The sequence below is a fragment of the Andrographis paniculata genome, unplaced genomic scaffold (genome assembly GCF_009805555.1).
Source record: "Andrographis paniculata isolate CXL003 unplaced genomic scaffold, ASM980555v1 Contig61END, whole genome shotgun sequence".
In the NCBI taxonomy this organism is placed as follows: domain Eukaryota; kingdom Viridiplantae; phylum Streptophyta; class Magnoliopsida; order Lamiales; family Acanthaceae; genus Andrographis; species Andrographis paniculata.
The window spans coordinates 1427106-1453177 of NW_026137597.1; the positions used below are offsets into that span (position 1 = coordinate 1427106).

General features: G+C 34.8%; 2 protein-coding genes across 2 annotated transcripts; one reads left to right on the top strand and one right to left on the bottom strand.

The window, feature by feature from the left end:
- Positions 1–14937: 14937 nt before the first annotated feature.
- LOC127260247 (50S ribosomal protein L29, chloroplastic) lies at positions 14938–16896 on the bottom strand. Its single transcript, XM_051287950.1, has 2 exons — positions 16517–16896; positions 14938–15283 (listed from the first exon to the last, which is right to left on the bottom strand). The coding sequence occupies exons 1-2, from the start codon at positions 16841–16843 to the stop codon at positions 15101–15103; spliced, it is 510 nt and encodes a 169-aa protein (XP_051143907.1). The 5' UTR covers positions 16844–16896; the 3' UTR covers positions 14938–15100.
- A 128-nt stretch (positions 16897–17024) lies between these two features.
- On the top strand, positions 17025–22560 carry LOC127260246 (ubiquitin carboxyl-terminal hydrolase 4-like). Its single transcript, XM_051287949.1, has 6 exons — positions 17025–17416; positions 18144–18260; positions 19681–19779; positions 20947–21141; positions 21301–21482; positions 21910–22560. Exons 1-6 carry the CDS (start codon positions 17300–17302, stop codon positions 22313–22315), a joined length of 1116 nt encoding a protein of 371 aa, XP_051143906.1. The 5' UTR covers positions 17025–17299; the 3' UTR covers positions 22316–22560.
- The last annotated feature ends 3512 nt before the right edge of the window (positions 22561–26072 follow it).

Here is a 26072-nt window from a genome sequence, read left to right on the forward strand (position 1 = left end):
GTACAAATTTAGAAAAAAATTGCAAAAATACTTTCGTTAGTGTCTTATAATACTGATAGAAGGATATTTGCACAAAAAAAAAGTACAAATATAAGAATATTTTTAATGTTAAGTACAATGACGTAACAGGTAAATATGACCCTTAGAGGCGAACGAAGGAGTATTTTTAGTACAGTATGATATTGTACCGTAGGTTTTCGATATGATAATGATATAAAATTTTGCATATCGTAATATATCACTATCATACCAAGTTCACTAAATATTACGATACAGATATACAATATTCAATATATATATTTGTTATACACAAAAAATAATAATAATAATAATAAAAATAAGGATAGCAGGATCTTAAAGGAAGTTAGACACGAAGTCGGGCGGAAAAGGAGAAAATTTGGTCCCAGGTCGGTTGGTCCGGTCGGAAGGTCCTCAAGTCGGAAAGTCCGCAGGTTGGAAAGACCGCAGGTTGGAAGGTCCGCCGGTCTGATGGTCCACATGTCGGAAAGTCCATAGGTCGGAAGGGCCGCAGGTCGAATGGTCTGCAGGTCGGACAGTCTGCAGGTCGGATGGTCTGCAAGTCGGATGGTCTGCAAATCGGATGGTCCGCAAGTCGGATGGTCCGCAAGTCGGGAGGTTTGCGGCTTGACCAACAAGTCGGAAGGTCCGCGGTCAGACATGCAGGTCAGATGGTCTGCAGTCGGGTCGGTTGGTTCGCAGTCGGTTGGTCCGCCATTGGTTGAGTCGGCCAATACGGAGTCTGGACCAAGCGAAAGTCTGTTAATTAGTCGCCTAATTAAGTGAACAGTAGTTCAGTCGCTTGGTTGGGGTGACCATTGAATCATCTGGAAAGACCAGAGGGTGGTCGCTTGATGGGGCGACCAAGGAATCGTTTGGTCTAGCGATCAGTTAGTCTCTGGATTGGTCGGTTGGGTTATGCGGTTGGCAAGACGGTTGCCGTAACCGACCAGACGACGTTTCAAAACGTTTCGTTGTGGATGGTTGATGGCGGTTGCTGGCGACGGTTCCGAAACGTCTCTTCTGAGGAATATTTAAGGATTGGGGTCAGCAATTGGCAGATCATCTTAAATCGACATCAAATTCAAGAGAAATTCTTTTGGGGATCACCACTTTATTTCCAGTCTGTATTTTTATTTTCCAGTTTATTTTCTGTACCATACAGTGTTTAGAGATTCCTAATCTCAAGCACTAATTAATCAAGTTCGAAGATAATCTCCTATTTTCGGATTTTACTTTTTTATTGTTGAAAAAATACATTAACAAATTGGCGACCACAGTGGGAGAAAGGCAAGATTGCTGATCCTACATCAACAGAGAATTTTATACGACTGAGATCCAGCCGAATCATCAGATAGATCACTATGGCAGGCTCACAACCTCAATCATCATCAGTACCGGTGGGAGAAAATATTTCACCACCTGGCATGCCAAATCCAGGGGAGATTCCCCAACCACATACCGATTGGTTGTCTTATGTTCAACAATTGAACAATCAACAAACTTTGGCTATGCAGAATATGTTGCGCGAGCAACAGAACATCATGTTGCGTGAGCAACAAAACTTAATGCAGAACATGTTGGATCAGGCGTTCTCTAAATTCACACTACATTCAAACATGCCTACATCCTTGTCACCTTCTCGTTTTCATGCGAATTTTTCAGGATCAACGTTTGCAGGGCCAACATACGTTGATAGTACATTTCCAAGCCTCACAACTTTCAACCGAACAGATATGGGGAAGACTTCTCTAACTTTCCCAGATAATGTTCCTTTGGGACCGAGAGTTGATAATACGCAGCCGCATATCGTGATGGAAGAGAGATTGGGGGGACAAACTCATAATCCCATCCCAGCCGAGTCAACCGTCCCCAGAGAAGAGAGGTTGGGGGGACACGCTCATAATCCCATTCCTGTATTCGACCCTGTTCCACCCAGAGTAGATCCGGAAGACATCGCTCAAGTTCTGCGGGTGCATTTCGGAATGAATCCGCAAATGGTGAATAGACCGGCATATCAAAGACCTTTTCCAGAAAGGATCATTAACGATTTTCCTCTCCCAAAGAATTATCGACCGCTAGACTTTCATGCTTTCTCTGGAGAAGACGGATCTTCCACCATAGAGCATGTGGGTCGGTTCACAGCACAGTTAGGAGAAGTCGGTAATAATCCTTTTTATAAACTGCAACTATTTGGTTTGTCTCTTACTAGAACAACTTTTTCATAGTTTGTAAATCTGCCACCTAGGCAAATACAAACCTGGGAAGGTTTAGAGATGGCGTTACATGCTAGATTCTTCAACCCTTTACCAGCCGTCTTTCTTTCCGATTTGTTGGAACTGAAACAATATCCAGAAGAGACAGCCTCACAGTTCATCGAAAGGACATGTCTAATGAAGGGGCGTTGCCCGACAGTCATTGAGGAGAGTGAAATGACCAACCTGGTGGTCAGGAATATACATACATGACTGCGGGAGGCTTTAACGGCCCACGACGTTCGAAATCTGGCCAGTTTAGCATCCAAGACAAGGAGGTTATAATCCTTTTTTAGAGAAAACAATCACTACTTCTGTCAGGGAGGAGGTGCTGAAGAAATGGTAGTGCAAGATCGACCAACGTACAGGCCAGCACCAGTCCGCGATAAATGGAGGTCGGGTCCAACGTAGCCTCGGAAGTTGGAGGTCGGATCTGAGGTTGACGTGGCCTCGGATGACGGCCTGCTAACTCCTAAACATCATAAGAAATGGCGCTTAGGAGTCTTGAGGAGGAGGCAAGTTGTTATACACAAAAAATAATAATAATAATAAAAATAAGGATAGCAGGATCTTAAAGGAAGTTAGACACGAAGTCGGACGGAAAAGGAGAAAATTTGGTCCTAAGTCGGTTGGTCCGGTCGGAAGGTCCTCAAATCGGAAGGTCCACAGGTCGGAAAGACCGCGGGTCGGAAGGTCCGCCGGTCTGATGGTCCACAGGTCGGAAAGTCCGTAGGTCGGAAGGGCCGCAGGTCGGATGGTCCGCAAGTCGGACGGTCTGCAGGTCGGATGGTCTGCAAGTCGGATGGTCTGCAAGTCAGACGGTCTGCAAGTCGAACGGTCCGCAAGTCGGACGGTCCGCAAGTCGGGAGGTTTGTGGCTGGACCAACAAGTCGGAAGGTCCGCGGTCAGACATGCAGGTTGGATGGTCTGCAGTCGGGTCGGTTGGTTCGCAGTCGGTTGGTCCGCCATCGGTTGAGTCGGCCAATACGGAGTCTGGACCAAGCGAAAGTCTGTTAATTAGTCGCCTAATTAAGTGAACAGTAGTTCAGTCGCTTGGTTGGGGCGACCATTGAATCATCTGGAAAGACCAGAGGGTGGTCGCTTGATGGGGCGACCAAGGAATCGTTTGGTCTAGCGATCAGTTAGTCTCTGGATTGGTCGGTTGGGTTATGCGGTTGGCAAGACGGTTGCCGTAACCGACCAGACGACGTTTCAAAACGTTTCGTTATGGACGGTTGACGGCGGTTGCTAGCGACGGTTCCTAAACATCTCTTCTGAGGAATATTTAAGGATTGTGGTCAGCAACTGGCAGATCATCTTCAATCGACATCAAATTCAAGAGAATTGCTTTTGGGATCACCACTTTATTTTTCAGTCTGTATTTTTATTTTACAATTTATTTTCTGTACCATACAGTGTTTATAAATTCCTAATCTCAGGCACTAATTAATCAAGTTCGAAGATAATCTCCTATTTTCGATTTTTACTTTTTTATTGTTGAAAAAATACATCAACAATATATATTACAATATATAAAAAAATACTGATTAAATTAAAAATAATAAATATAAAAAAATAAATTGAAGTAAATAAAAAATATTAATATATTTATATTGTTATTTTTAATGATGATAATTTTTCATATTTAAAAATTAAAATTTTGAGAAAAAGTATAATCAGTGGGACTAACACTGTTATCCTTTTATATATTATATATAAATTAATTTTCAATTAAAAAAAATAAAAAATATACGCGTGATTATATATATATATAAATATATATATACTTTTTAAAATTGCAAACCGTAAAAATTTAAGAAAAAAATACAAACAAAAACATCTTTAAAATTATATATAGAAAAAAACGTCAAAATCAAAATAAATGAAATTTCAATTATTAAAATTGCAGATTTATTTATTTATTTTAATATTTTTTAAATAGAATAAAATATTTTTTAAATATAACATTAAAAAATATACTCCCTCCAACCCATATCAAAATATCTATTTTTTCATTTTAGTTCGTCCCATAACAAAATATTTATTTCTTTTTTTAGTAATTATACTATCTACTAATAAGGTTATTTTAGTTATTTCTATTTTATTCCTATTATATCTCAATATAATACTAATATTTTTAAAACTACGTGAAAAACAAATTGATACTTCTTTATAAAACGGAAAGAATATAAAATATTGCAAAAACTTGTAAAACGATTTTGCTTATTTAGTGTTTTGTTTAGAAATTTTTTTTTTATGTGAAATATAAAAATTTATGTTAATAATATAAAAATAATATTTTATATTAAATATTAAATTTTACGATAAAAAATAAAATATAGTATATTGAAAGTCACGTAAAAAAAAGTTAAAAAAAACAAACTCAAATAATGCAGAAGGAGAATGGCAATTGCGCTAATGAAAAGAGTTTAGATTTGAAATTTAATAGTCGGCGATTAGAATTTTTTCAAACAAAGGAGAGCTCAATAAGTTGAATTACAATCTCTTTATTAATTATGAAATAATGTTCACGAATTCCAAAACTTAGGTTGTGTCTTTTTTTTTTTTTTTTTTTTTTTTTACGATAAATTATTTTTTCTCTTCAAAAATATCAGATCAAAAATTAGTTTTTTATTTTTAATACTCCATCCGTCTCACATATCATGTCCATGTTGTTGTTTCTGTCCGTCACACATCTCATATCATTTTCTTTTTTGGAAAATAATTATACATTTTAATCTTATTTTAATTAATATTTTTAAATTTTAATTAAACTAATTAGTTATCTTAATTTTAATCTATAATAATTTATATTATAAATTAATTATTTTTACTAATACGTTCTTAATTATTTATTAATTATATTTATCATAAATTCTCGTGTCTACAGTAACCAAGACTTCCATTGTGGGACGGAATGAGTATTATACTACAAATTTATTTTACATTCAAAACATCATATCAACATCTGTTTATATCGCATCAAACAACTATATAAATTTAACTTTTTATTATTCAAAAACCCAAATCCAAAAACTAAGGCCCACAAACAAACACACTAAGGGCGTGTTTGTTTGGGGGTTTGGATTTTGAATTGAGATTTGAATAGTAAAAATTTTGAATTTGAATAGTTGTATGATGTGATATAAATAGGTGTTGATATGATATTTTGAATGTAAAATTAATTTTTTGTATAATATAAAAAATGAAAAATAGGTGTTTGATTTGATGTTTTTGGAGGAAAAAAATGGAATGAATAATGGAAATTAAATCCAATCTCCCAAACAAACACACCCTAAAAACTTTTAGCATGATGGATTATGGAACAATAAAATTCATTCCAAAGCCTCCAAGTTATGTTTCTTTTAATTTGGTTTGAAAAATTTTAGTTTAAATTTGATATTAAAATAAAATTTTAGTTTAAATTGTAGTTTCTTTTAATATTTCTACATTTTGTTAGAGAAAAAAAAAATTAGAAAATTTAAAATTAAAATTGTTAGAAAGTTTGAATTTTGTATATAAAGAAACTTATACTATAATTAAATGGTAAGTGGTAAGTGGTGGGATCAAGTTTCGTTGTGTTGACAGCATTATCAGGCAATAATTCAATTTTTTATTGCTAAAAATATATAATAATAATAATAATAATAATATAGTAAGTGAAAGAAAGGCGGCTTTGTTCATTGTAATAACATTATTGATTCTTCGGGAGCTTTCGCTCCGGGATTTTGGCGTTAAATGTTTTATATAATAATATTCTAAATTAAACTAATTATTTAATGTAGTATAAATAAATATTAATAAAATATTTTGAATATAAATTAATTTTTAATATTTATTTAAATTAATATTTTATAAAATAATTAAAAAGTTAATAAAAATACAAGTAAATACAACATTTGGATTTTTTTTTTTAACTTTTTTGTTTTTTTTGTTTAATTTTAACTAGAATTAATGTTATTTAATTCTTATAATTATTAAGAAAAATATACTACATTCATCTACCGTCAATGGTTACGTTTATATTTTGCCGTTTTGTATTTAATATTATAAATATTTTTATATTTGTATAATATATTAATAAAAGTTTTTGTATATATTTTTTTAAATTTATACTACATTTTAATATAATAATTAATATTTAAAAATTAATACTTAAAAATAAACTTAACCATAGACAAAGGTAGGGTTATTTTTTTTTTTTTAAAAAAAACATATATAAAAGTAATATGTAAAATAGCATTCAAATAAACAAACATACAAACAAACGCAAATTCAAACAAAAAAAAAAAAAAAATCAAATAAACTTAGGATGGGTGTGTTTGTTTGGGGTTTTGATTTGTTTTGAATTTGAATAGTTGTTTGATGTAATATAAATAAGAATTGTCGTGATGTTTTAAATGTAATAATTTTTAGTGTCATATAAAAAAAATATTTGGTTCTTTTTAAAAGAAATTGTTTTTATGAATAATAAAAATAAAATTAGCTAGACTATGTTTTATTATTATTAGTATTATATTATTATTATACAACTTCATAATGCTTTATAAAATTAGTTTTTATTTTTTCCTATGCAAAACGTCTCCTTGATACTTATTTTTGCTGAAATCTTGTATTTGTATGTTTTATTGACATATTAATTTGATTGATATTATGTAAGACGAATAATATATATATATATATATATTCACGCAAAAATTTCATCGATGATGATGGTGATTCTAAAGGATTATGATTAGTTATATTAAAACGAATCTGACCGACGCAACATAATTTTATTAAGTCCATGCATCCAGAGCAGACCAATTAACGGTGAATTATGATTAGCGACGGTCCAAAAGAATACAAACCCAATAAAATAACCAGCCGATCAATGACTAATAAGGTTTTGCGATTCAAATAGATGAGTGAATGATTTGGTGGAATTTTGGAATGAATTATCATTAACATAGAAGACCATAATGTCACAATCAAAGTGAGTGTCATGGAAGTGATTATGGAGGAGGAAATGCAATTGAAGAAGGATAATCGTTATATTTGAAATAAGTAAAGAAATGAAAGTAGTGGTGAAGCCGTTACAACAAGTAATTAAGATTGGGTGATTAATAGAATATAGTGAACAACCATTAAGTACGTTATAGAAAATGACGAAGGATGATAAAATGTGGAGCACCAGCCGTGAGCAAGATCTACCCAATTCATCCACAAATTTTATCTTTTATTTTTCCTTTTCATTTCCTTGCATTTTTCTTATTTTTCTTGAAGAAATAAGTAATTTGATCTTGAATCATTACAATTAGTTTGTGCCGTTTGTTTTTCGATCGATTTATGTTATATTCTTTCAAATTTATTGCATATCACCGGATATTTGCATCAAATTTCCCGAGAATCCACCGATTCTCTCAACTAGAAGTTTTATGCAAGAAATCTCGAATTTCCAGGCCAACATAATTGGCACGCCCAGTGGGACTTAGGGCATATGTCCTTACAATGGGGAAAATATACTTTTCATATGGGGAATTAAGAAAAGAACGGCGATGAGTTTTCGGACACCTTCTGTAGGCTGTCCATCCAAAATAATATATGTCGAGAAGGTGCCACTTTGCATGTAGGGGGCATCGTAACTTCCCAACGGATGGCGACTACCTTCATTCGTGAGGAAGTATCATCGCTGATGCAGGAAAGCCTTCGAGACTTTGTGCATGATATGTCGCGCCAAGTGGCTTACATTCTCCAACTGTTACAAGCAATCAAATGATCGTCATTCGATAAGAAGAGAGCTAAATTTGTTTAGTTCTTACCGGATGTCAAACTTCTCCAATTGCCAGCCCCAAGTGATGTCGGCAATGCAAAGTGGAAATTCCATTTTTCATCAAAGAGTAAGTTGGATATAATTAGTGGTAGAATCTTCTCCAACTCAAGGAATATGTACTTTAAATGGTCATCAACTTCTTGAGTTCACTCTTTGGTGTAGATTCGCTTATGGGTTTTTGGAAGTGGCTCAAGTTCAGAATTGTCAGCGATGTTTCGCTCATCTGAGTCATTTAGTTGTTCCAGTTTCAACAAATCTTTGTTTGAAGTTTTCTGGAGAAATTCAAGTGTTAGCTTATTCTCAAGGATATTTAATTCATTTATTTTATTAATATACTCATCATTCTCATCCTGAGGTTGATTCAAGGTTGAGTTCATGGAGAATGTGACTTTGCACCACAAAACTTAATGTGATTTCGCCTTCAACGATGTTTATGTTGGCTTGGACAATGGCAATGAATGATCTTCCCAATATTATTGGAATTTTGCGGTTTTCATTTATTTCAATAATGATGAAGTCAGCATGAAAAACAAATTTGTTCACTTGCACCAATATATCATGAATAATTCTTTTCTTAGTAGGTGCATCAGTAGTTGAAGTAGTGTTGGTGGTAGGAGCAGTGGCGGAAGGAGAGTGAGTCATTGCTTGCTCATGGATCAGTTGTGCTTCAGATTCTGGGCTTGCTCGACCTGAGTGATATGATGTTGCATTGTAGACAATCTTACCTAGATGTTGAACATAACTTGCATTAGTTGGAGGGTTACTCTTTTGGAGTGATCCTCGCTTGCTTCAACTTTACATACCATTTGTTTACCTTTTTTCTTTTCGAGGACTTTCTGGTTTAGGAGCTTTGACAATTCTTCACTTGGACAGATAGGCCTTCAATCCCGGAATCCTGAGAAATGGTTGCAAAGACCTAGTAGAGACCCTTAGATAGTGACGGCTTGTTGTTCTCCGACCAGCTAGTTTGATCGGCCATCATCTTTTCGATTAAAGTCCGAGCCTCATAAGCTTTATTTCCCATGAGCGAGCTGCCTCTATAGTGTTCAAAGGGATCTAGAGCTCAAGAGAAAGACTTGTGTAAAATAGTTAAAGCTCCATTAATCTAGGGATCTTGTGATTGGGGCAGGGTCTCATAAAAAACCATCTTGAAGTTGAATATTTTGGCTCACTAATTAATGGTTTTCGATAAAGGATTGTTCTTGCCCATGAAAAGCTAAGCTATTTCCTTGAATGATTGAGGCATTGGGTTGAGGGAGTCATACCACCTTTTGCCTCACCTGCTAGAGAGAATGGTAATAAGATCAGCTTGGTGTTGTCCTCAAACATACCATTCACCTTAGATGTAGCACCGATCCAGTTGAAGTTCATTAAATGATCGTAGGGGTTCTCATTCAGGAGCTCGCCGCTGACTGACAAGCAAAACCAACACGGGCTTCAGTTCATAATGGCTAACTGTATGGGATGCCGTATTCATTATCAAAGTAAAGTCAAACAGAGTTTCATAATGAGCGTCTATAGGAATCTCTACAGTTTGGCTATCAGCAGAACGGTGCCCTGGGAATTGTCTTTCAGTAGGCACAACAATTGATGGTGATAATGGTGGCAGGATCAAAAGTAGTGGGGTCACGAGCAGCTTGTGCAATGATGAACTAAGCTTGAGTGACTTGGGCCTGCTTGACCTGGAAAAGTTGTTGTTGCATGGAGGCCATGCTTGTCTGCATGTTGATAAGGGCCTGCTCAATCTGCACCTTGGCAGTAGTAAGAGCAGCAACGATAGGTGCAATAGAGGCGGATGGATTCTTTGCTGATGCATATGAGATTAAGGATGCAGTGGCAACAGTGGGGACAGGGGCAACATTGATTTCTTGCTTTCCAAGATCCTTTCTTTAGTAATCTCACAAAGCAGACATCTCTATGTACACGTAGGAGTATGATTAATCTTAAATTGGAAATTTTTACGACCCTTAAAATTTAAAATACCACATCAAACTTAAAAAGTTAGAACGAGAACTGAATAAAATAATACATAATGGCACAGAGCTCAAGTATTCCTGTGACAAGATTTCTAGTATATTAGATGGTAGGATGAAGTGAGGTGTTTGTAAGTGATCCTTGTATGTTTCAAAATAGCTAGGATTACCCGGATAAAATGAGTGTGAGATGATGGTGAAATAATGAAAATGTATATATAACAACATAAATGAATAGAAGTAAAGAATGTGATCATTTAATTTAAATTAGATTCTTGACTCGATTGTTATTTGACTTTAGGGGAGTTACATCAAGATTTTAATGACACCCAATTAAGAACATTATTCAAAATAAAAGCCACTATCACTGGACATTTCTGTGATCCAATAGACAAACGACTATGTATAATAAATTACTTTCTCTATCCCACTTAATTTGTACATTATTTTTATTTCCATCCGTCCTACATAATTTGTCATTTCCGTTTTTAGAAATATAATTATACACTTTAATTACATTTAGAAATTCATAATTTATATATATTTTTATTTTAATTAAACTATTTAGTCATATAAATCTTAATCTATAATTATTTTTATGTAATCATAATTATTTTTACTAATACACTTCTTTATCACTTACTAATTTGTAATACCCCCGGAGTTAGGATGGTGCTAGGCCAACTCCCGTGGATGAGCCGGTGCCAGGCCATCCGAGGTTTGAATATAGGTTAAATTGATTGAATAAACTACTCATAGCAACAATATGTACATTCCTTTTCGAAAACCATACTGAAAGAACTTTATAGTTAAGCGTGTTTGCTCTAGAGTAATTTGAAAATGGGTGACTCCTTCAAAATTCTCTCAGGGTGCGCATGTGTTAGGACGAAAACGTGCTAGAATGACTCGTGTTGGCCTGTTGGGTCAGTCCACAATCCTAACACGCCCAGCTTTGTGTGGCTTGCAGGTCGGGGTATCACAGTTGGTATTGGAGCCAACCTGCAATAGCTCGTAGTCGTTGACTATACTATTGACGGGCCTAGCAGTTGATGATCCTTGGGGTGCAATATGGACATTGCATTCTTTAGTGACAGAAGATGTAATGCCTCCGGAGTTGGGCAGATGCTAGGCCAAATCCCGTAGATGAGCCTGTGCCAGACCATCTTAGGTTGAATATAGGTTAAATGAATTGAATAGACTACTCATGTCAACAATGTACAAATTCCTTTTCGGAAGTCCTATTGAAAGAACTTTAGAGTTAAGCGTGCTTGTTATAGAGTAATTTGATGATAGGTGAGCCAACCTGCAATAGCCCGTAGTCGTTGACCGAACTGTTGATGGGCCTAGCAGTTGATGATCCTTGGGGTGCAACATGAACATTGCATTCTTTAGTGAGGGAAGATGTAATACCTCTGGAATTGGGCCGATGCTAGGCAAAATCCCGTGGATGAGCCGGTGTCAGGCCATCCCAGGTTAAATATAGGTTTAATGGATTGAATAGACTACTTATGTCAACAATGTGCAAATTCCTTTTCAGAAGCCCTATTGAACGAACTTTAGAGTTAAGCGTGCTTGTCATAGAGTAATTTGACGATGGGTGAGCCAACCTGCAATAGCCCAAAGTCGTTGACCGAACTGTTGATGAGCCTAGCAGTTGATAATCCTTGGGATGGAACGTGGACGTTGCATTCTTTAGTGAGGGAGGATGTAATACCTCCGAAGTTGGGCCGATGCTAGGCCAACTCCTGTGGATGAGCTGGTGTCAGATCATCCGAGGTTCAATATAGGTTAAATGGATTGAATAGACTACTCATATCAACAATGTGAAAATTCCTTTTCGGAAGCCATACTGAAAGAACTTTAGAGTTAAGTGTGCTTGCAATAGAGTAATTTGAGGATAGGTAACCCCTTGGGAAGTCTCTCATGGTGCGCATGAGTGAGGACAGAAGCGCGTTGTAAGGGCTCATGTTGACCTGTAGGGTAAGTCTAATCCCGACACGCCCAGCTTTGCGTGGCTTGCAGGCTAGGATGTCACAGTTTATTACTTACTAAGTTCTATCCCTCTTATGACTCTTTTTAATTAGGATTAAAATCAGATCACAACTACGCAGGTTGGCAAGGCAAACACGCACTTAATTTCTACGAACTATCTATCATCTGTTGGTTACACAATCTCAGGCTTATATAGTTAATCATTCTTTTCGTCTTTCCACAGTTTTATCAAGAATCAAAACTTAAACAATGAAATATAAACATGGGCTTGTATATTTCATTAACACAAATTAAAGCAATAAACACTATATTACAATATAGAAAAGTAAAGCAATAAAAGTTGCCTAGAAATGCAAAACTGGTAGAGAGTTAGGGGTGGTGAAAGCTTCATCATTCCCCTTAAGAAAACTTCTTATAGTTTGGAGCTATCGTGAAATAAAAAAAACATAGTAACAATAAAATTGCACTAAACACTTGCAATAAGCGTATTTACAAAGAGAAATCTAACATATTATAGAAGATTCAAGGATGGAAGTTGAGCAGTTGAAATAAAAGTTAGTAAACAACTAGAATGTTGTTGGAGATCAATTACAACCACTGAGTATTTAGGAAGTTGAGTATCTCAGCTCGCCCCCTCCATTGCTTCTTTCAATATGGGTATAGATCTTCCTCCTCACTTCGTTGTGGGATGGAATTGACGTCACTCAGAATAGAACTGATCTTCATTGTTAGTTGGAATAAAATGGTTGTACCGTTTCGACACTCACTTATCACGATTTTCGCTTCAGGGCTTCACTGTAGCGGTGCAAATTCACTGGCCTCTGAGACTTCGGCTGAACGAGATTCTCATCACTCAACATAAGGTATTTGTCTTTTTTGCTCTACTTCAGAATAAAAATTTAGGCTTGAATCTCACTTAAGTTGGACTAAAAAGTTAGTAAATCTCAACTAAAGTGTATTAGATCATATCAAGTGAAACAAGCCAATAAAATATGTCATAAGTCTAATACTGTGATAATTTTCGTACAAAAATTCAAGTAATACATAGGTTTTGTAAGTAGAAAATATGTTATAATTTGGGTTATCAGTCCACATAGATGTATAAAATCGAGTAGACCTTCTGCCCTATTGTATGCAGCTACCGGGGAAAAAAATGTGTTTTTGCTTGCCAATGAGACAACAAATACAAATTTCATCACCATGATTGATTACGGAAGCCTGTGTACTATGCCATCTTTAGCTAACTTATTTAGAGCTTCAATGTTTAAATAACCGTACCCAGGATACCATAACCACTCTTGTTGTCTTTCTGCACCATTAGACACACCAATCTTGGAATATTTAAATTTAATGTATACAAGTGGTTTTTAGCTTTTGGTCGTGGGTCCTCAGCACTCCTTCTTTAATCAAAACATCACACAAACGCTCATCAAGTTGCTAAATGCTTATGATACTGTTTTTGAACCTCGGAATGTAGTAGACATCTACGATCGCATGATGCTCCCCATTTGGGCTTGTGAACACCACCATGCCACGTCAAAAAATCTCCATGATCAAACCATCGCTGAATTTTACTTAATGACACTTTTATCCAATTTTGCAAAATGATCTTTGTTCCCAATCATGTAGTTGCTATCACCTATATATAAGTACCATACGTCACTGCAACATTTTTTCTTTTACTCTTGAGATTGACTTGGCCACTTGACTTATCGAGCTCCACAACACTAGGTGTGGCGTCTATTATAGTTAGTGATAGAGCAAACATGTGCTATGATCAATATTGGTTCCTCATCATCTTCCTTGACAAGGTGCATCTTTTCTCATCGTGGCTGCTGCTGCTCATAAATCTCTAGCACATTGTCCCACAGTTGCAGTATCTGCCCATACTAATGTCGCATTCATATTTGTTGTTGTAGCACCATTGATTTTAACTGGTCGTCGACCTCTTCCCCCGATGCTTCGAATACAACCACCATTATTTGTTGATGTCTGCTCGGTGCTCTATTTATTCCTGTGGCAAACCAATCATTCCTCTCCAATTAGTAAATGCTTACCTTCTATAATTGTGGTTGATGACACCGTACTCCGCAAGTTCTCCGACCAAATTGATTAAGCAATGTGCGAAATCTTCCGGATCTTCGCCTTTCTTGAATATGATCGTATCAAACTTGGCACATAGTTTCTGCAACTTCGCTCGATATACATGATTGGCTCCAACCCGGACGGACTTGATATAGTCCCATGCCTCATTGGCCGTCCTCTTACGAGCGATCATACACAACATCTCCTTTGGTACTTCTTTGAAATCTACTTTCAATGATGCACAATCTTCTTGTAGATAAGCATCTCCATACTTGATGGCATCCCACAACCCACTCGCTTGGAGCATCACTTTATCACAAACGACCAATCGGTGTAATTATCACATTTGAGAATTGGGTATGATGCCCCTTCAACTTCCTGTAGCTCTTGGGGTACACCACATCATGACCTACGACAAGGAATTTCCGACGAGATGGACCGTCGTTGGCTATAAACTTGCTCCTCACGACAAAATACTTTTAATTTTTACATAAACTACAAATATATACATAATAAACAAAAGACAAAAATATTAAAAATATTTTACATATGTCCATCAAGTTACATTTGTATGGGACCGAAGAAATAAAAATTACTATTCACATAAAACACTTGATAGTTTCCCAAAAAAATTCTTTTACAATTTTATTAGCTATACTCCATTGGTTTTAAAACTTACATCCTTAAATGATGCAGCAAAATTTGCACAATTTCTATATATTTTAATAAAATCGTGCATAACATAGCATGAAGAAAATAATAGTAATAACAATAATAACTAGTATACATACAAGATATAAGATGGCAGGTAGGTCGAGCAATGCACTAGATATAATTGGAATGAAACATACATGCATTATGCATATCAAAAACGACCACCAAATTTTCTTAAATGATACAAACAAACAAACAAACAAACAAACAAAAACACAGTACAAGAAAACATCCAAACAATGGGGTTGGGTTCAAGTTGACTTTCCTGCTTCTTTGGCTTCGGCAGCCGCTTCCTCTTCTTGTAATTTCTTTAGTGACGGTGGCGGTCTTGGAACGATGCTCTTCTTCCATTTTTTGTCCAGCTTTCGAGATTGCCTCTTCCCTATTCCTTCTTCTAACTCGCGTTCCCTCTTTACCGTCAGCATCCGAGCAATCTATAGTATATATACAAATAGAAATCATACGGTAGAGATTCAACATCCTTTGGTTTTTTGACATAAGAACACTTATATTGTAGAAGAATTGTAGGTGCAAATATATAATCGCGAGCTTAATGAATAATCATATGAAGAAGGCACTAGAAATAGAAATGACATTACAAAGAAAATACAGCATTGTGTTATCAGACGCCGACGGATTAATTTTTCACATGAGTAGAGTTATTAGGGACTGAGGTTAACTGATAACAAACTTCCAGCAAGAGTGTGGTGGAAAATAACGGGGAAATCGATATGTTATAGGAAATCTAATCTATCTTCCAGCCTAATCTAACTTGTATCCATATCCTTGTGTGAACTAGGAGCCACTATGCACCATCATTAGCAAACTAGTGCTTTTACTCCCCAAAGAAAATTGGTTGTAATTATACGACTCGTTTGACATTGCCAGATAAAAGACAATTAAATGTTTAAATGGAGGGTGATATTCTATCCAACAGCTTCAAAATCATGGAACTCAAGACACTAAAAAGTAATGAAAATTTGCAATTGTGGGGAAGTAACGTATATCCTGAGACTGAAATACAGTAGCTACTTCTTGTAAGCTAAAATCACAAATTTACACATCTATATATATTACCTATTTAGTAAAATCAAGAGGGGTATACTACACATAGTTAAAAAAAAAAAAAAAGACTTACATTCATTCCTCCTTTATTGACTAACTATATGTGTTCACAAATTCGACTTTTATTTGCTTAGTGCTTACTTGTAAATACGCAATGGCTTTTTCTACTAGTTCATGAGCAAACTTACTGAAGCATCCATACGAGTTTCCCACATAATCATATACAATCATTTTCCTTGAGATATGACAATGAATTTAATCCAAATGCATGGAGGCTAGAATTCAAGCAATGATTCCATCTCTTACATAAAATTTTTGATAATGCATCTAAAGGTTAACAACAATGAAATCAATGTGACAAGATTTGTGCAAAAAAATGGCAATCCTTTTGATTTTGTTACAAACTTCAATGCAAAAGCTACGCATTGTTGAAAATCTATTCCAATTTTGAATAATCGCAATGTTTATCGCATGTTAGCTCCAAATCGACGAAAAAAAACCACACAGAGTATACTTCCAGCTAACAAAGCACAGTCAAAAAGCAGAAATCGATATGAAATTACAAAGAATCCAACAAATTGATTCGGAAGCTAAAGCAGTACCCGTTTACGCATGCGGTGAAACTCGCTGGACTTGAATTCATTCCGAGCGGAGCGCTGGAGGCGGAGCATCAAAAGCTCTCCTTTAAGGTCTACGATTTCCTCATTCAGATCTTCAGTAGACTTCTCTCTTATTTCCTTCAATTCCTCCTCTCTCTTCGCCATCATCACCGCAGAGGCATTTGAAGAACGAGCGGTGGATATCCCATGGCACTGCGACCGGAAAAATTGCACCATTCTCACGCCGTGGAAGGCAGAAGAGGATGAAGAAGACCTCCCGAGGCTCGATTTAGAAATAAAGGGGATGGTCGATATGGAGAGGCTCGCCATTGCTGCTTTCTCTCGACTGTGAAGTCTTCTGAAGGTTGAAGATAAGCCAAGCCTCCTTTGATGGCGATATATAACTCAAAGTCGTGTTTTATGGCTGTATTTATGAAAGTGCGATGTCAGCATTATTATAAATGCGCTTTTTAAATGATGAAATTGTTATGCACCTCCTTGGCGGAAGCCTTTATAATTGTCCACTCCACAAATGCGAGTCGGCGATTCCGTTTCCCAAATTTGACTTAACTACAAACAAAAACCCTAATTGAAGCCACGATCACATCTCCTTAAACAATTCAATCGACAATTCTGTCTGTCGCGGAGGTTTTGTTGATGATCTTGTGGGGCAAATCGAATTGTCGTTCTCTGAGGCGATTTGTTTATCTGGAGTATGCTCGTGTAATGTGTGATTACAGGTAGATTGGAAGTTAAGGTTCGGGTGAAGTGAACAGCGCGACAGGGATGGGCGCGACGGGTTCGAAGCTGGAGAGAGCATTGGGAGATCAATTTCCTGAAGGCGAGAGATATTTTGGACTCGAGAATTTTGGCAACACTTGTTACTGCAACAGCGTCCTTCAGGTTTTTGCTGATGACCCACCTTCCATTAGATCGTAAAACCCCCCCTTTTTTTTGTTTTCGTTTCGATTTGTTTATCGGTTGGACTATGGTTTTGCCATGCGGATTCTCCGTTAATTGCTGTTTGTGGATATTGCGATGCTTTTTGAGAAGAGTGTAAGGAACCCCTCTAGAAACCGTCATTTGCAGTGTGTAGAATAGCGGACTGATGAACATGGCGGATAGAGACTGTTTATTTGGTAGTATTTTTTATTTTTAGATTTGCCTTTAATAATCTCGTGTTATTATGTGTTTCTTTAGTTTTTTTCCTCTCTCTTCTTCTTTTCGAGTAATTGATGTTTGTGACTGATCACAGTGCATATTTATCTTACACCCTTTCCGAATTAAATTGAGGTATAGATTGTAGCTTCTTGTCAATCATAATCTAAGTACTATTTCTATGCTAAATGCATCATGGTCGCTTATAATCCTAACGTAAAGAGTGAGTATTATTCAAAAGAAAACAGTCGCTTACTTCTTTTCTTCTCATTGTTGAAGCTTTTTTCTTCTTTTTGCTATTATTTTCTAGAATTTTAGATGGGGACAGTGGTTTTCTGTTTGTTTTCCCACTTGTAGAGATTCAATGTTTGCCAACACCAGGCAAGAGTCTTTTGCCAATAGTTTCGAAGAATAGATTTCTACCGACTCTATTTGGGTTTCGTTTTTATGTTTTCATTTGCTCTCTGTGCAGGCTCTGTATTTCTGTGTCCCATTTCGTGAACAGTTGCTTGATTATTATTCAAACAATAAATATCCTGCTGATGCCGAAGAAAACCTCTTGACATGCCTGGCTGACTTATTCTTGCAGGTAATAGATTGTTGTATAAAATGATTATTTTTGGTAGTTTTTTTATCTTGTCGTTCTTGTACTTGTATTTACTACTTTTTAGAATCAAAGTATGGAGTCTTTACTACTGTAGCATGTAGGGATCACAAGAGTCGTCACTTGTTGGTGCTGCATGAAATACTCTTTTTTAGAACCAACCAAGTGATTTATTTGTCATTGAGATGCACAAAATGGGTTAACGTTACTGATGATGCTCATGTTGAAGGATAAAATGAGTTGTATGAATCATAGTTGTCAATCACCGATAGTGGTGTGTAGAAGTTAACATCTAGAATGCTATAGCGAACTCTATTTAAATATTTAAAAATATATAAAAATTATTATATATACAAAATTACAACAAAAATACACAAGAAAAACTTATAAATTAATCTCGTAATTATCATTCAAACCAATAAAATGTCAAAAAAAAAGAGATACGATCATAATTGTTAGATAGTTATATAAGCAAAAACAATTAGATTACTATTGTGTGATAGATATATCAAAGTTAATCAAATTCAAAATCTGATAAAGAATTTTCTTTCTCATTTTCGTCATCCTCACTTAATTACTCGTCTATATATTTTTCTTCCTCTTTTTCATTCTCATCAATTTATTCTATTGTATGTTCATCACGTTACATAATATCATTTCCCTTGATAGAGATAGAAGTATCCATTGTTTTCTTTCTCATTGATGTATTGATGTTTGCATCCTAGTGTAAAAAGCAGGTCCGTTAGCTCCAGTAGCATCAACAACTCTTCTAGTAAAATTATCATTGTCAAAGACTAATTCATCCTCCGCAATTATCAATTTATTTAATCAACCACTCATTGGAATCGGATTCGTTCAAAACAGTAAAACCAATCACATCATTGCTACCATAACAATCTAACAAACTTTTGTTATACTTGATATAAACCAACTTGTGCACTTTTGGCTTTCTAATTTGTTATTTTTCTTGAAATGAATCTAAAAATTTAGTTAAGATTTAAAATAAATGTTAATTTTTTTTTTCTCGTCTATTTTATAATGAAAAAAATACATTTTATGAGTTAAATTTAGATTTTAATTATTTATGTGTTAAAAAATAATTCAATGAGCTACAATAGTGGTGTAGCTTAGCGTAGTGAAGTGCCGCTACAGGTTGCTACGCCATTATTGCATAAATGCGGAATTACGGAGCGGATGTAGCGACAGATTTCCTCTCCGCTACTCTACGCCGCTCTCGACAACTATGGTATGAATATAGTTTCATGAGCCAATTTGCGCTTGCAAGTTACAGCTTGATCCCGTTGATTGTGATTTGGGCTGCGGCCTTTACAGTTTCATATTGCTAAGTTATGCATTAACTTGGATAGACTTTTATCTAAATAGATGAAATTGATTATTCTTATAGATTACCTCACAGAAGAAAAAAACTGGTGCTATTGCTCCAAAGCGCTTTGTACAAAGGTTGAAGAAGCAAAATGAGATTTTTCGCAGCTTTATGCACCAGGTATGTGTGTTTACCTCAATTCTTTTTGAGGTGGATTAGTCTAACATTTATATGATCATATTTAATGATGGCATGGGCTTAGAGTGAATTATTATCGCAAGAATATTCTCTGATACGAGTAGTAGAGATTGTTCTGATGGTTATTACTTTTTTTGGGTTCATTTTCATATGCTGCAGTTATATTTATTTTATGTTATAACATTAAAGCTAACTGGTAGTTTAATTCTTTATTTTTGAAATCTGGCAGCACCGACATGCGTAAAGCTGTGTTATGATATGCTTTTCACTAGCTCCCTGTTTGTTTAGAAACTTTGTATTTTATGTTCTCCCCCTTCACTACACAATAGCTATATCTAACACTCAAAACCATGGGATGCAACTTGGTCTTCAATTTTATTATGCTAAATGATATGCATTATGCTGTGTACCTAACATGTTAACTTTTTCCAATTCCTTATGCCTTTTTTTTATGCTACATTATCCACATGCTTATATGATGTTGCTATCTTCTTTGAGTTGATCCTGGTGAATTGTGATGTTCATCCGCTCTTTGTTTCATTACTAGTTTGATCATGCTTCAAGGTGCTGTTTGACGGCATACAGGGTTTAATGATTGCATTATTGAAGCATATCTTGTTTGGAATTTATTTGAGTCCTTAACCATGGGAGCTTGTTATTATACTCAGATTGAAGTGCTGTGGATCCATTAAATGAGCTGCTGGCTGCTGGCTGTGGATGGACTAGTTGATTCATTTTGTTAGAAATATTGAGTTTCAAATTGTTAGTGAATTTAAAATTATATAGATCATGTGTTGTGTTCATTCGTCAGTCATATTTCCTATTTTTTATTGAACATTTTCTTGTGTTCTGTTATAATTTTGATTCTACTTATATAATCTGAACTGACTTTGTTATGATGAAAGTTATGTGTGCTGCCTTATGCAATCACTCATTCACTGTGCTCTTTTTTTTTTTTTTTCTTCCTTTTCTTTTTGCTGGAAGTGATTGTTATTTTGTTAAATTATAGTGCAAATTCATATTGCTTAGAATTACCATCTTTCACGTCTTTTACTATAATTTTTACTTTTTTCCTGAATTTTGCAGAGTTCATCAGCCAGTCTCACATTTGAGTTTGTTCTGATGTGGTATGTGTACTATTTATTGTAGGATGCACATGAGTTCTTGAACTATTTGTTAAATGAGCTAGTTGATATACTAGAGAAAGAGGCCAAAGATGCTAAGAGTGATCAAGAAAATTCCCCCTCATCTGGGAAAATTGCTAATGGAATAAAGGATAATAATACATTTTCTAATGGTCCTCAAAAGGAGCCTCTGATCACTTGGGTGCACGAGAATTTTCAGGTGAAGTTTTTGTGTGTGCCTGTGCTGATACTCTTCAGCTCATTTTCCATGCTTTACTTTGCTTTGCTTTCTCTCATTTTAATTAGGTACCTCTACACAATTGAAGATTTTGATTGTTTTTGTGGGCTTAATTCTCACCGATGGATATTGTGTTTTCAGGGTATACTGACAAATGAAACTAGGTGCCTGTGTTGTGAGACGGTGACGGCAAGGGACGAAACATTTTTTGACTTGAGCATTGATATAGAGCAGAATAGTTCAATCACAAGCTGTCTCAAAAATTTCAGCTCCACAGAAACTTTAAATGCTGAGGACAAATTCTTTTGCGATAAATGCTGCAGGTCAGTATTCACTTTTGTGTTATTCAATGTTGATGAGTATCTTTCTATTTGAGGGTTTGGGTACTCAGGTCAGCATAGACAGCTGTTTAAGTATAACGCACAATTTGTTAGCTATTTGAATGAAAACAAAATTCTATTCTGCAAACAAAAAGGTCCAAGTTGTAATAAAAAGTTCTTTTAATTCCAAAGTATAAGTGATTGAGGTTTCTGGTGCATTTGTTTTCTTATGGAGTAGATAGATATCGACCTCTGAAAAATAAATATGCTGTATTGGAAATATATCCATGTTTATATTCTCTCTTAAAAGCATTTCAACTGCGCATATGTACGAGTACAATCACTGTTGCTTAGGCTGGAGAGAATAATATCGAAAATGATTAACTTTATTGTTTATTTGTAACAAAGCTTTTTGTGCAATTCAATGCAGTCTGCAAGAAGCCCAAAAGAGAATGAAGATAAAGAAACCTCCCCACATACTGGTTATCCATTTAAAGAGGTTTAAATACATCGAACAGCTGGGCCGTTACAAGAAACTATCATACCGTGTTGTGTTCCCCCTGGAGCTAAAGCTCAGCAACACCGTCGAGGATGCAGATGCCGAGTACTCTTTGTTTGCTGTGGTTGTCCATGTTGGCAGTGGACCCAACCACGGGCACTATGTCAGCCTCGTTAAAAGCCACAATCATTGGCTATTCTTTGATGATGAGAATGTAGAGATGATTGATGAATCAGCGGTTCAGACTTTCTTCGGATCAGCACAGGAATATTCGAGCAACAATGATCATGGATACATCTTGTTCTACGAACGGAACGGCTCTCTGACGGTGGCCTGAAGAAAAGCTGATGGAGTCGAGGTGCGCTATGCTGCTATATATATTTTCTTATTGCATAGACGGTATTTTTTAAATTTTGGCCGCGACATAATTTCAGTTGAATTGAATTAAATGTGGATCCTGTTTTGAACTTTGGTTCTCTTTTATCCTTTTTGGTAAATAAAAATTGTATATTATGTATTGGTATTCTACACGCACGCCCTAGGTGAGACTAATAAATGGTTTTGCTTCCTCATTTCTTTGAACCAACTGTGTAGTGTTTTAATGGCAGTTGATGCATCAGTAGATTTTATATATATATTATACTACTACTTGTATAGTGTTATGCATGGGGTGCTGATTAATGTTAATTAGCATGCACAAAAATAGATAGACAGCATATAGTTTTAGCTTAACATAGTAAATGATGTGTTAAATGAAGCCATGTGTGTGTTGTTTTTGTACATCTTATGAGTTGAATTATATATCTCATATGATGTTAAGTTTAATGATAGTATGTGTGGAATGGATTACTGCTATATGTTGTATTTGTATTATATTAGCACATCTTGTGATATATATATTTATAGTTTGTGTCCTGCTCGAGTTAGTCCCTTGAAATTTAATTTATATATTTATTATGCTCGTAATTTTTAATCTTACTGTTAATCGTGAAAATTAACAATCAATAGTAAAATTTCGGGGAAGGCTCAATCAAACATGAGAATCTTTTAAGTTCCAAAAGTAAATACAAGGAAAATAAAAGTAGAAGAAATGTAGAGTAGTGATTTCCTAATAATTTCTCAGGATGGGGTATTTATAGACTTGTGCTTGGTTGGTAGAATCGATTGGTTTGTGTCATATGATCGACTCGTCGGTTGAGCTGCTGTTTGTAATTGGTTAAAAATCAATTTTTGGTTGAACTGAATAGTTTCCCATTTATCCTATCTGAAATCGGTCGAAATACCGGGCATGGTATTCGGCATCTTTTAAATCTGCGCAGTATCCGATTGTATAATTTGAGGACTGATTTGAATATTGTAATTGTCTAATTTGGAGACTAATCGATTCTTAAAATCTGCACAATTTTTGAAGAGTTTTTGTGTAATACCCAATCCGCCAACCTGGTTGATTTTTGCATATAATTTTGTTTAGGTAACAAATAGTCTCCTCTTTGGTTTTTTATTGGTACGATAAAACTAGTCAACATTTTATATAATCTGTTTTGCGGGCATTCATTTTTCAACATTCGAAATGTACCTAATGTTGTAATTCATTTAAAGTGTAGGGAGGATGTTCATATTGGTGCAACAAATTTTTGTGGAATAATTATTTATTTATTTTTTCTTTTGAATATTTCTTTGGGATAATCTTGTTTCAAATGATAATTATCTTTAGAATTTTCATCTTCTTTCTCCCAAATAATAATCTGAGGTTTGTTAGGTGGATCTAGAAAAATTATTCATTGGTGACACAATATATAAACTTTAAAATAAAATAAAGGCAAAATTGCCCATAACTCCCTTGTAGTTTCGAAACTCAGCGTAAATTCCTCATCTATTTTAAAAATTGCATGGTACCCCCTTATACTTTAAAAAACGTTGCATGAAACTCACCACTTTGAAACTTTCCTCATGTGATAAGAAGATGATTTCCTATCTATATGTTTTGTATGACAGGGGGATTTTATACAATATTTTTGAAAGTACAAGTGAGCGTCATGCAATTTTTTAAAGTAAAATGAGGATTTATGCTACGTTTCGAAACCACAAAGCAGTTTCATGCAATATTTTTTAAAATATAAGGGGATACCGTGCAATTTTTAAAGTAGAGGGGGAATTTACGCTGAGTTTTGAAACCACAAGGGAGTTATAGGCAATTTTGCCTAAAATAAATTAAAAATTTTAATCTTCTACAACTGTTCACTCCCAGATCTTTCACACTGTACTCCAACCAACGAAATTCATCAAATCATTTTGAGACAAAACATCGTACGTTACTTCGGATTATTTTGTTGGAAACACATAGCCACATGGTTGAAAAGACCCTCCTTGTAAATTCAATCTTATTTCATCTCTTTGATTGGTGTCGTATTCAAAAATTCTTGGCCTATCAACCGGATCTCACGGAAGATCTTTCAATTCAATTATCTTTGATAGTGTTGATAGAGAATATTTAAATGGAGAAAGATTGTTGGAACTATTTCCACTTAAATCATCACAATATACTTTTCTTTTTAATAATTTCTCCTTATAGTATAAAACCTAATTTTAATTTTATAGATGTAAAAAAAAAAAAAAATCAAAATTCATAATATATTTTAAATTTTATTCTAATTTTACCATAAATAACTTAAAATCTTCCGATAAAAATATTTAAAATAAAAAGTAACATCATAAAAAATAAATTAATGCACATATTTAAATTGAAACCGGGAAAGAACAAATAAACTATGAATTAGAATTGAAATGAAAAGAAGAAAGTACAATAAATCAATAATCTTATCTAACCACAGACAGATTTTCAGAGATATTGGATTGAAGAAGTTAATCTTCAAAAATATTGGATTTAACTGAAGAAGAAAGAAGACGCGGTAGCGGCTGCAACAGAGAGGGGAAAGCGTTGTGCACACAGAACGGTTGTGAATGTGAATGAGTTTAGTTTGTTTGATATAGGGCACAATTTTTATATAAATAATATATGTAATTAAATTAATTATATATTTTATATTTTTATAATACTCCCTCCGTCCCAGTGAAAGAGTGACGTTTGCTTTTTGCACGTAAATTTTTGAATATTAGTATTATATTGGATTGTAGTAAAAAAAAACAAAAATACCCCTATTAGTATAGTGTAATATAAAAGTAATTGTAGGCATTAAAAATTAAGGGTGTGTTTGTTTGGGGGTTTGGATTTTGAGTTGGGATTTGAATAGTAAAAATTTTGAATTTGAATAGTTGTATGATGTGATATAAATAGGTGTTGATGTGATGTTTTGAATGTAAAATTGATTTTTAGTATAATATAGATAATGAAAAATAGGTGTTTGATTTGATGTTTTTGGGGAAAAAGTTTTGGATGAATAGTAGGATTTTGATAAAATCCTACAAACGAACACACCCTAAATGTCTAAATTAAATTAAATATCATATACTTTAGAAGAAAATAAAATTCCAATGATATAAATATATGGTATTTAATTATGCACATATGTTAATTTTGTACAATAAATATCAACCATTAATGCAAAAATCTGCTTAAAATGGAAGATATCGTACAAATATTATGTACATAAATAGAGCCATAATAAATTTGGTAGCAAAATAAATTAATCTTGTCAATAAAAGAAGTATATAAATTAATATCTTCTAAACAACGCAATGATATAAAGATCTTGTCAATAAATGAAGTATATAAATTAATATCTTCCAAAAAAGACAATGATATAAAGATTTTGGCGAGAAAGGAAGGTGCACAATCAAATCCGTCAAGAATGGAAAACGGCATCCGATGGAAAATGAAATATTATAAAATCTTTCCATCCACGTGGCACCATCCGAAAAGGAAGCCAAGGCCACCCTCCCCTATAAATAGGAGCCTTGGCCAATTCATTACACACCGAAGTTCATTTGAAGACTCGCGCAAGGGTAAGTCTCTCTAGACTCTCTGCATGTTCTTCATTGTTCTTCGTGTCATTCGAAGCGTTCTTCGTCGAAAAGTCACCGATTTGGACAAATGAACTAATATTGGTTAACGAATCGATGGAGTTAACGTTCTT